Here is a 12,917-nt window from a genome sequence, read left to right as displayed (position 1 = left end):
AACACCCAACACTACCCACCACCAGTCCCTCCCATCAGGAAACTTGCACAAGCCTTTTAGATAGCCTCATCCACCAGAGGGCAGACAGCAGAAGGAAGAAAAACTACAATGCAGCCTGTGGAACAAAAACCACATTCACAGAAAGATAGACAAGATGAAAAGGCAGAGGGCTATGTACCAGATGAAGGAGCAAGATAAAACCCCAGAAAAACAACTAAATGAAGTGGAGATAGGCAGCCTTCCAGAAAAAGAATTCAGAATAATGATAGTGAAGATGATCCAGGACCTCGGAAAAATAATGTAGGCAGAGATCGAGAAGATGCAAGAAATGTTTAACAAAGACCTAGAAGAATTAAAGAACAAACAAACAGAGATGGACAACACAATAACTGAAATGAAAAATACAGTAGAAGGAATCAATAGCACATTAACTGAGGCAGAAGAACAGATAAGTGACCTGGAAGACAGAATGGTGGAATTCACTGCCGCAGAACAGAATAAAGAAAAAAGAACGAAAAGAAATGAAGACAGCCTAAGAGACCTCTGGGACAACATTAAATGCAACAACATTCACATTATAGGGGTCCCAGAAGGAGAAGAGAGAGAGAAAGGACGTGAGAAAATATTTGAAGAGATTATAGTTGAAAACTTCACTAACATGGGAAAGGAAATAGCCACCCAAGTCCAGGAAGCGCAGAGACTCCCAGGCAGGATAAACTCAAGGAGAAACACACCGAGACACATAGTAATCAAATTGACAAAAATTAAAGACAAAGAAAAATTATTGAAAGCAACAAGGGAAAAACAACAAATAACATACAAGGGAACTCCCATAAGGTTAACAGCTGATTTCTCAGCAGAAACTCTACAAGCCAGAAGGCAGTGGCATGATATATTTAAAGTGGTGAAAGGGAAGAAGCTACAACCAAGATTACTCTACCCGGCAAGGATCTCATTCAGATTCGATGGAGAAATCAAAAGCTTTACAGACAAGCAAAAGCTAAGAGAATTCAGCACCACCAAACCAGCTCTACAACAAATGCTAAAGGAACTTCTCTAAGTGGGAAACACAAGAGGAGAAAAGGACCTACAAAAACAAACCCAAAACAATTAAGAAAATGGTAATTGGAACATACATATCGATGATTACCTTAAACGTGAATGAATTAAATGCTCCAACCAAAAGACACAGGCTTGCTGAATGTATACAAAAATAAGACCCATATATATGCTGTCTACAAGAGACCCACTTCAGACCTAGGGACACATACAGACTGAAAGTGAAGGGATGGGAAAAGATATTCCATGCAAATGGAAATCAAAAGGAAGCTGGAGTAGCAATACTCATATCAGATAAAATAGACTTGAAAATAAAGAATGTTACAAGAGACAAGGAAGGACATTACATAATGATCAAGGGATCAATCCAAGAAGAAGATATAACAATTATAAATGTATATGCACCCAACATAGGAGCACCTCAATACATAAAGCAACTGCTAACAGCTATAAAAGAGGAAATCAACAGTAACGTAATAATAGTGGGGGACTTTAACATCTCACTTACACCAATGGACAGATCATCCAGACAGAAAATTCATAAGGAAACACAAGCTTTAAATGACACGATAGACCAGATAGATTTAATTGATATTTATAAGACATTCCATCCAAAAACAGCAGATTACATATTCTTCTCAAGTGCACACGGAACATTCTCCAGGGTAGATCACATCCTGGGTCACAAATCAAGCCTCGGTAAATTTAAGAAAATTGAAATCACGTCAAGCATCTTTTCTGACCACAACGCTATGAGATTAGAAATCAATTACAGGGAAAAAAACGTAAAAAACAAATACATGGAGGCTAAACAATGCGTTACTAAATAACCAAGAGATCACTGAAGAAATCAAAGAGGAAATCAGAAAATACCTAGAGACAAATGACAATGAAAACACGACTATCCAAAACCTATGGGATGCAGCAAAAGCAGTTCTAAGAGGGAAGTTTATAGCAATACAGTCCTACCTCAAGAAACAAGAAAAATGTCAAATAAAAAAGTCTAACCTTACACCTAAAGGAGCTAGAGAAAGAAGAACAAACAAAACCAAAGTTAGTAGAAGGAAAGAAATCATAAAGATCAGAGCAGACATAAATGAAATAGAAACAAAGAAAACAATAGCAAAGATCAATAAAACTAAAAGCTGGTTCTTTGAGAAGATAAACAAAATTGATAAACCCTTAGCCAGACTCATCAAGAAAAAGAGGGAGAGGACTCAAATCAATAAAATTAGAAATGAAAAAGGAGAAGTTAAAACGGACACCGCAGAAATACAAAGCATCCTAAGAGAGTACTACAAGCAACTATGCCAGTAAAATGGACAACCTGGAAGAAATGGATGAATTCTTAGAAAGGTATAACCCTCCAAGACTGAACCAGGAAGAAATAGAAAGTATGGACAGACCAATCACAAGTAATGAAATTGAACCTGTGATTAAAAATCTCCCAACAAACAAAAGTCCAGGACCAGATGGCTTCACAGGTGAATTCTATCAAACATTTAGAGAAGAGCTAACACCCATCCTTCTCAAACTCTTCCAGAAATTCGCAGAGGAAGGAACACTCCCAAACTCATTCTATGAAGCCACCATCACCCTGATGCCAAAATCAGACAGAGGTACTACAAAAAAAGAAAATTACAGACCAGTATCACTGATGAATATAGATGCAAAAATCCTCAACAAAATACTAGCAAACAGAATCCAACAACACATTAAAAGGATCATACACCATGATCAAGTGGGATTTATCCCAGGGACGCAAGGATTCTTCAATATATGCAGATCAATCAATGTGATACACCATATTAACAAACTGAAGAAGAAAAACCATATGATCATCTCAGTAGATGCAGAAAAAGCTTTTGACAAAATTCAACACCCATTTATGATAAAAACGCTCCAGAAAGTGGGCATAGAGGGAACCTACCTCAACATAATAAAGGCCGTATATGACAAACCCACAGCAAACATCATTCTCAATGGTGAAAAACTGAAAGCATTTCCTCTAAGACCAGGAACAAGACAAGGATGTCCACTCTCGCCACTATTATTCAACACAGTTTTGGAAGTCCTAGCCATGGCAATCAGAGAAGAAAAAGAAATAAAAGGAATACAAATTGGAAAAGAAGAAGTAAAACTGTCACTGTTTGCAGATGACATGATACTATACATAGAGAAACCTAAAGATGCCACCAGAAAACTACTAGAGCTAATCAATGAATGTGGTAAAGTTGCAGGATACAAAATTAATGCACAGAAATCTCTTGCATTCCTATATACTAATGAGGAAACATCTGAAAGAGAAATTAAGGAAACACTCCCATTTACCATTGCAACAAAAAGAATAAAATACCTAGGAATAAAGCTACCTAGGGAGACAAAAGACCTGTATGCAGAAAACTATAAGACACTGATGAAAGAAATTAAAGATGACACCAACAGATGGAGAGATATACCATGTTCTTGGATTGGAAGAATCAATATTGTGAAAATGACTCTACTACCAAAGCAATCTACAGGTTCAATGCAAAGCCTATCAAATTACCAGTGGCATTTTTTACAGAACTAGAACAAACAATCTTAAAATTTGTATGGCAACACAAAAGACCCTGAATAGCCAAAGCAATCTTGAGGGAAAAAAACGGAGCTGGAGGAATGAGACTCCCTGACTTCAGACAATACTACAAAGCTACAATAATCAAGATAATATGGTACTGGCACAAAAACAAATATAGATCAGTGGAACAGGATAGAAAGCCCAGAGATAAACCCACACACCTATGGTCAGCTAATCTATGACAAAGGAGGCAAGGATATACAATGGAGAAAAGGCAGTCTCTTCAATAAGTGGTGCTGGGAAAACTGGACAGCTACGTGTAAAAGAATGAAAGTAGAACACTCCCTAACACCATACGCAAAAATAAACTCAAAATGGATTAAAGACCTAAATATAAGAGTGGACACTATAAAACTCTTAGAGGAAAACATAGGAAGAACACTCTCTGACACAAATCACAGCAAGATCTTTTTTCATCCACCTCCTAGAGTAATGGAAATAAAAACAAAAATAAACACATAAATGGGACCTAATGAAACTTAAAAGCTTTTGCTGGGCAAACTACAAACAAGACGAAAAGACAACCCTCAGAATGGGAGAAAATATTTGCAAACGAATCAACAGACAAAGGATTAATCTCCAAAATTTATAAACAGCTCATGCAGCTCAATATTAAAAAAAACAAACAACCAGTCCAAAAATGGGCAGAAGACCTAAATAGACGTTTCTTCAAAGAAGACATACAGATGGCCAAGAGGCACATGAAAAGCTGCTCAACATCACTAATTATTAGAGAAATGCAAATCAAAACTACAATGAGGTATCACCTCACACCGGTTAGAATGGGCATCATCAGAAAATCTACAAACAACAAATGCTGGAGAGGGTGTGGAAAAAAGGAAACCCTCTTGCGCTGTTGGTGGGAAAGTAAATTGATACAGCCACTAGGAAGAACAGTATGGACGTTCCTTAAAAAACTAAAAATAGAATTACCATATGACCCAGAAATCCCACTACTGGGCATATACCCAGAGAAAACCATAGTTCGAAAACACACATGCACCCCAATGTTCATTGCAGCACTATTTACAATAGCCAGGTCATGAAAGCAACTTAAATGCCCATCGACAGACGAATGGATAAAGAAGATGTGGTACATATATACGGTGGAATATTACTCAGCCATAAAAAGGAACGGAATTGGGTCATTTGTAGAGACATGGATGGATCTAGAGACCGTCATACAGAGTGAAGTAAGTCAGAAAGAGAAAAACAAATATATTAACGATATATGTGGAACCTAGAAAAATGGTACAGATGAACCGGTTTACAGGGCAGAAATAGAGACACAGATGTAGAGAACAAACGTATGGACACCAAGGGGGGAGAGTGGTGGGGGGTGGGTGGTGGTGGTGGGATGAATTGGGAGATTGGGATGGTCATGTATACAGTGATGTGTATAAGATGGATAACTAATAAGAACCTGCTGTATAAAAAATAAATAAATAAAATAAAATTCAAAAATTCAAAAAAGAAAAAAAATGTCCTTGATCAGCACTGGTTCAGAAAACTGGGTTATACTATGTTTGGTCAGAACAAAGAGCTTGTAGGTTAAGTGATCCCTGGGATTCTCTGTAAATACAGATCTAAAACATATTCAGAGCTCTTGTAATGGCATCATTTTTGGAAGAATTATATATTTGAATTCACTTATTCTATTGTTTGTTTAAAATACCTCATCATTTTATTATTTTATATATAAATTTATTTATTTATTTATTTTAATTTTTGGCTGCGTGGGGTCTTCGTGGCTGCGTTGGGTCTTTGTTGCTGCTCCCTGGCTTTCTCTAGTTGCGGCGAGCGGGGGCTGCTCTTTGTTGCGGTGCGCAGGCTTCTCATTGCGGTGGCTTCTCTTGTTGCGGGGCACGGGCTCTAGGCGCACGGGCTTCAGTAGTTGTGGCTCCCCGGCTCTAGAGCACAGGCTCAGTAGTTGTGGTGCATGGGCTTAGTTGCCCCGCGGCATGTGGGATCTTCCCGGATCAGGGCTCGAACCCATGTCCCCAGCATTGGCAGGCGGATTCTTAACCACTGCGCCACCAGGGAAGTCCCCTCATCATTTTGTAGTCACCCTTGTCCTTGAAAGTGACTTTATAAAGCACATTTTTTTAAAGATCTATAAATTAAACTTCTCATCATTTCCCAATTGTCAGCTATATATCTGGAAACAGATAAGGCTGCTCTATCAAAAGGATCTCAAAGTAGAGTGGCTCAAATTCAGCAGAAGAGTCTCTTTTGAGTCTCAGGAGGCAGTCCAGGGCTGGTGTGCGGCTCACTGTGGAAGGAGCCCAGGCTTCTGCTACTTTGCTGCCTTTCTCAACACTTGGCTTCCACCGATGGTCCAGAGTGGCTGTTTCACCTGCTACTGTCACCTCTGCATACCGGCCATTAAGAATAGGCAATGGGAAGAGGGCATACTCCGTTAAGAGGGCATAGTCCTGTTAAGAGGATGCTGCCCAATCCATTGCCCAGAACACATCATCCCGCCACATCTAACAAGGCTCCATCTGACAAGGAGGCTGGACAATGTACAGGAGTCAGCAAACTATGACCCATTACCTGTTTTGGTAAATAAAATATACTCAGATATAGCCATACCCATTCATTTACGTATTTTAAGCAGTCTGCTTTCAAGCAGACTTGAGTAGTTACAACAGAGACCATGTGGCCCACAGTCTAAAATATTTACTGTCTTGAGCTTTATAGAAAATGTGTGCCTACCTACCCCTCCCCCCAGAACCTAGGTCATCTGTATGCCCACCTGAAATACTAATACCAAAGGAAAAGAGGATAATAAGTATTTAGGAACAGTTAATATAAAACAGCAAAGTTTTACAAAACAGGCAGTTTTTGTCAACGTGAAAACCATGATGGTTTTTCAGTCTCCTTTCTCTCTCAAAATTAAAAAAAAAAAAAGGGCAGGGGGGCTGAAAGTTAATCTGACATACTTAATAGTAGTTGTTAAAAAATATTAGTTTTTGACTTAGTTACAGCTTATCATTACAAATCTGCCCTTTAATAAATAACTTGAGAGAAAAATGTAGTCAAGGAAAGTTTGCTCCAGTTTTGTACCATCCTTCTGTCATCCCCTTGCCACCTGTCATGGTCCTGTTCCCAAAAGCTTCAAATCTTTTGAAAGTCTAGAAAACTACATTATAATTAAGTGTCATTGATCTGATCTTTTCTGGCTGTCTCAGTTTTTCCCCCATAGTTAGGTTTAGAAATAACACAGTTGTTGAGATCTGGCTTCTCACTCCAAGGCACTTTTTTTCATTTGTATTCTACCACACCATATAATTTACAATCAAGAGCTTTTGAGAGAAAGTGCTTCAAAAAATAGAGAAAATAAAATTACAGGCATTTTCCATGAGGAAACCTTTGAAGTCAGCAATCTCATAATTTCTCTTTCTATGTTTTACCCTTCTATGAAAAAGGAAGAAAAGGAGCTAATAACAGACACAGGAGGAAAAATATTACCAGCCAGTGCTGATCTACATGTATGTCAGCATAACCTCAAGACTCGCTGTTTAATACTGAGATTAGGCCTGAGGGGTGGACTAAAGTTCACGTTAGGGTAAGGAAGAAGTGATCACAATCACACGGAAGAAGTGTATTTTGGACATGGTGTTTGCCACCTGCCAGCCATAACCATAGGGAAAATTGGACAAAGTATTGAAACAGAGCTCCCAAAGCTTTTTTCTTCTAGGCTTTTTTTTTTTTTTTTTTTTTTGTAGTAATGCTCAGGGCAACAGCTAGCACTTGGGTGCCTTTCTTCCTGTGAGTTGGAAAATGGCATCCTCTTTAGGCTGTGGAGTTGCCAAAAACACATTCTCACTGTAGGCACATGAATTCTGGGTGAGCCAGTTAGAAGAAAGCATCTTTTCTTCCAAACTGATAGCAAGCTCTGCTCTGTCGCCTCAAGGATGCCTTTCTGTGGAGCATCACCTGGACAGCCTTTGGGGTTGCCTTGTCATTACCACACTGGAAAAATTCAAAATGACCCTAACACGGTCAGGTGGGACTGGACCAGGCTAGTCACTTTCTGGTAAAGTGTACCCCATTGCCCCTTTTCTGAGAGTTTGTTTGGCATGTTGAGGCAAGAAGCTTCCAGATGTCCACACAGATACAGGAGGAGTGAAGGGGAAAACAGCAGCTGCCCGTGCTGGACAGAAGAGGTGTGGGCAGTGGGCCCGCATCGGGTCGAGTCCCCCGGGCAGCTGGAGATGGGCACAGAAAGCAGCCCTGGCGGCTCGGGAAACAAACTGAGCAAACCTCAGAAATATACGCTGAGGGCCCAGGCAAAACTGGACCCTTCTGAAGCTCTGAAGTTACATTTTTGAAAAGAGGACACTCTGGTCTTCAGTTGGCCAGTCTGAGTCTGATATCTCCCAACTAACACCTCACTTATTTCTCTTTATAAAATTTGTCACTTTTTTTTAACAGGATTAAAGATGTATTCACTGCTACCACTGAGACCTGCTAAGAACATGCGGCTTCTTTATATTCTATGATGGGTTTATCATCCAACTAGTTAGAGGAGGGCACTGATAACTGGCTTAAAACTAGTCTCCTACAAGTATAGTCTTTGTGGATGACTGCCCACGTAAATGTTCCATTTCCTGACTTTCTTCTTCCCCTCTCTAAGCAAGAGGGGGCCTTCTGTGGAAAGGGGGAGGGGAGCCTCAGCTTCAACACAGTACCCTAGATCCTCAGTGGCTTTGGCCAGGAAATGGCTTGACTGGTCCAGTCCCATCTCGCTGCTGGGGCCAGTATGGCAGCACCAACCAGTTTCAGGAATCTCTCCTACCAACCACTTGTCTCTAGCCACAAAATCCCCACCTGCAACTGCCTTTGTCCTGCCCCCAGGCTTCCACCAGCCTCTCATCACCTTTGAATCCACTCACCAGTGTGTGGGAACTTCCAGATCAGCAGTATCACCCCACTACTCTGCTACCTTGTCAGATTAGACTTGGATGTGGCAGGGCCCCAGCAACCTGCTAATACTTGGCTACTGGCACCTTGGAGATTTTGCTTATCCTCTGTAGACGTATACCCTGATGACACTTGAGTCCTCATACCTAGCATGTCATCCTTCTTCAGCCTGAGGGCACTGGTCTGTGCTTTGACACACTTAGGAGGTTGTGACAGGTGGTTGTGGCTGGGGGTGGGGGAGGAGAGTGGCAGACAGGGTCCCCAGAGGTGACTGTGGAAGCAAAGGGATTCATCTCCCGGGGACAGAATGCAGGAGCAGTTCTTTGAGTGGGTCTGTTTTTCCAGCCACAATAGGCTGGTGGTTCATAAAAGTACACAGAGACACTGCCCAGTTTCCAGACTCTCCCCTTCCACTTCCATTCAACTGTGCTTACACTTGTAGCCCTAGTCTTGAATTCAGCAGTGTCAGGGAGAGTGGTGATGTGCTGTTACTACATCCCTGGCATGACTTTACATAAATTGATGATCTCATTTAGTCCTCATACAATCATAGGAGATTAGGACTTTTAATATTACACCTTTACAAACGAGAGAACTAAGGCACAAGATGCCTTTAAGTAACTTGCCCCAGTCACGCAGATCTGACTTCAGCACCAGCACCGTCAACCCCTGCGTTACATTCGCTCCAGCCTCCACGCCTGCCTTGGAATTAGAGATGTGCCAAACCCTTCCTGGATCTGGGCTTACACACAGACTCCCCTACCAGCCCCGGGTAACCGTCAGTCTGCATTCTATGTCTGTGATTTATCTATTCTGGACATTTTATACAAATGGAATCATATAATATGTAACCTTCTGTGTCTGGCTTCTTCCACTTAGCATACTGTTTTGGAGGTACATCCACATTTAGCATGTATCAGTATTCTTTGTATGGCTGTGTAACATTCCATTGTATGTATTATATACCATAGTTTGTTCGTCCATTGATGGACATTTAGGCTTTTCCACCTTTTGGCTGTTGTGAATAGTGCTGCTATGTTCTTGCATGTATATGTATTGATACTTGTTTGAGTTCCTATTTTCAGTCCTTTGGGGTATATACCTATGAGTAGAATTGGAGAGTCGTATGATAATTCTGCGTTTAACTTTTTGAGAAACCGCCAGACTTTTCCACAGTGGCTGTAGCATCTTACATTCTTATCAGCAATGCACGAGGCTTCCGGTCTCTCCACATCCTCACCAACACTTTTTTTCCATTTTTTTTTTTTTAAATAATAGTCATCCCAGTGGGTGTGAAGTGGTACCTCACTGTGGTTTTGATTTGAATTTCCTTCATGACTAATAATGTTGAGCGTCTTTTCAATTGCTTGTTGGCCATTTGTATATCTTTTTTGGAGAAATGTCTGTTCAAGCCCTTTGCCCATTTTTTATCGGGTTGTTTGGGTTTTTTTGTTGTTGAGTTCTAAGAGTTCTTTATATATTCTGAATATCAAATCTGTCTTTCTAATTTACTTATTCTCCCTTCAGCAGTTTTCTGTTTAACCTACCCACTGAGTTTCTTTGTTTTTTTTTAATTTTAATGCCTAAAATTTTAATTTCTGGGATTTCTAGTTCTTTCTTTTTCACAACTGCCTAATGTGTTATGGATGCTATTCCCCACCTCCGTCTCCTTTATTTCTTGGAGGATTTTTAAATGAACTCTCTAGAATTTTCTCTTCAGATTACCTTATTATCTCTATTCGATTATTCATTCTCCCTTTTGTTGAGTCTGGCACCTGTCTTTCATGGTGCTGGATTTCCTTTTGTCTTCTATATATCTTACTGGCAGGGTCATTTTCAGCAGGAATTCTCTCCTCCTCTGTCCTCCTGAGTGCCGTAGCTCTCACTGTAGCGTTTGCAGTGGCTCAGCTTGGCGCCTTCACCAGTGTGGATGGTGCAGGACAACAGACTCAGCACAGGCCGAGTCTGATCTTCAGAAGGTGACGGCTTTTATCTCATGACCTACAACTTATTTTCAGCCACAGCCCTGGGCAGACATGGTTATTCCAGCTCCAGAGAAGAGTGGATGGTTCTGGTCCCCACACACCTGGTTTTTGTGGCTTTGGGCCCATCCTAAGTGGGCAGTAAAAGCCTGGCCCTCCTGGTGCACAGCTGTCTTGGCTCCCTATGGGAAGTGGATGGGGCTTTTGCCCTCACGTATTACTGTGGGCTCTCTTCTCTCCCTCCAAGAACCTCTCCCTTCCTGGTCCACAGAAATTTCCTTTTCTTGTGTTGAAGAGTGACTATTATAAAATAAATTTTTCTTTCATTTCTGCATTTTAAATGGAAAAGTGTTGGGATTTGAGACCACTTGAGAAATACCACCTCTTTCCTCCCAATTGAGAAATAAGAAAAAACAACAAAAAGAACAAGGCATATGAAAGTCAGAATCTCACTGTTATTACTGATAAAGCTGATCTTGTGGAATGTGGTCTTCATCTGTAGGCAATACTGAGCTCCTAATATTGCACTGAATTTTGGAGCAAAAAGCTCAGAATAATCAAGAATGGACTTAACATGTATTGGTCTTTGCTGAGGACAAAGGCAAAATTAGTGAAGTGACACTGATACCCAGGTATATCCTAGTGAAAGGGAGAGTTTTTTCTATTATATTATTCAGAATTAATAGTTTTCTTACTTAGTGTTATGTAAAGGCTCTAGGAGTAAAGAATAATATATATGTTACAAGTTTTGTTGAATCTACTTCCATTTGTTCATACCACCTGTGATCCTTCATATTTGTTTATTACCATTTCTAGCAAGCTTAACTCTTCATTGCTTCACTTTTATTCTTAAGCTAAGACTGTATGAATTGGCATTTGAAATGAAAGTATACTTGTCTAATCTAGCACATTCTGTCACCTTCTTTTACAAGATCATTCCCAGCGACCCCTTCTGGGTACCAACCACTGAGGAGGAGTATTTGCACTTTGGGGAAAAGGCTGATTCTGAGAACCAGGCCCGGAAGTACATGAATGCGGTACGAAAGCGGAAGGGTCTTTATGTGGAAGAGAAGATTGTGGAGCACGCAGAAAAACAGAGAACCCTCAGCAAAAATAAGTAACTACTACTGTTGGCAGATTCTTCTCTTTGTAATAAGTTAGGAAGTATCACCCAGGCTTCGATACTGGGAAAATTTCTTTATGCTGCATCATCTCTGTGCATTCACTTTCAATAAAGCTGATCCATATCATATTTTAAAGAGGGTGTTCCAAAATGTTTTTGTAATTGATTCTGGTACAAGGCAAGAAGTTATAAATATCGCAGTGGTGCCTTCTTCCTACCCTATGTATAACCCCTTGGCAGCAAGACTCGTGCTGTGATGAGGGCAACCTGGTAAGTGCTGGGGGCAGGGTGTGCAGATCCCCCAGTGGGCTGGATCCTCTACACTGAGCACCCACCCCTCTGCCTGTCATCAGAGTGTTGCACTTCTGATTACATCCTCCACTTAAACATATTTCATATTTAATCATTGAATCACAGCATTTAACATCATTTGGAGAGACCGCATACTCGAGAGACCAGCTACCTTTAGGTTAGTTAAACCAAGTCACTGATTCATCTTACGGTTTATTTGTGTAGCAAAACAATGTAATGTTCAACTGTTAGCCTTTAAACCTTCTGTTTTTACACTCCCTCATAAATTGCATCACTCATATTTAAATAAATGTTAATTAAAGTTGTGCCCTATACCTTTTACTTTTTTTAAAAAAAAAGGTAAATTTCTATAATTCTCTTGGCTGTTTCCTCATAGCCTTACTGAAGGGATATTAGCTAATATGATGAGATTATTGCCTTGATTGTAAATACTTTCCCTAAATCTCCTCAGTTGCCTCATTCAGGGAGATCCCCATATAAGGCACAAATGCAATCCAGTCAAAAATAGATTTTGTAATTTTTGATGTTGTGCTGATACCTTTTATAGCCACTTAAAAGAAGGATTCTTTTTCAAAACACCTAAAATTATCAGACCAGGCTTGAAATGCTATTAATGGTTTTTTGTTTGTTTGTTGTTGTTGTTTTTAATAAACTATGTCATTCTTAATACCAGAGCCCTGGCATATCTGGTCAAGTCTAATTGACCCAGACTTTGGGGAAAATGTAGCTAGATAATTCACTGTCTAAGTGGAACAGATACTGATATCTGAATTAATTTAGGAGAGTTATACCACGTATTGGTTTATCTGAAAACTTTGATAACACAGGAAAAGCTTGCACATCGATTTATAGCATTTGTAAATAATATCATTCAAACTGCCAGATGGGCTAT

General features: G+C 40.1%; 1 protein-coding gene across 3 annotated transcripts in view; it reads left to right on the top strand.

Annotated features, from left to right (window-relative positions):
* The window catches only part of EFL1 (elongation factor like GTPase 1), a 134,336-nt gene extending 122,017 nt beyond the window's left edge, over positions 1 to 12,319 (top strand). For all 3 annotated transcript variants that reach the window (XM_061179827.1, XM_061179825.1, XM_061179826.1), the window contains one exon: positions 11,523 to 12,319. In XM_061179827.1, coding sequence (XP_061035810.1) covers positions 11,523 to 11,711 — 189 coding nt within the window. In that variant the 3' untranslated portion in view covers positions 11,712 to 12,319. The remainder of the gene's footprint in view (positions 1 to 11,522) is intronic.
* The last annotated feature ends 598 nt before the right edge of the window (positions 12,320 to 12,917 follow it).

This window comes from Eubalaena glacialis, chromosome 2 (genome assembly GCF_028564815.1).
Source record: "Eubalaena glacialis isolate mEubGla1 chromosome 2, mEubGla1.1.hap2.+ XY, whole genome shotgun sequence".
NCBI lineage: Eukaryota > Metazoa > Chordata > Mammalia > Artiodactyla > Balaenidae > Eubalaena > Eubalaena glacialis.
Note: the sequence above shows the minus strand (reverse complement) of the source record. Positions and strands in the feature narration are given on the sequence as shown.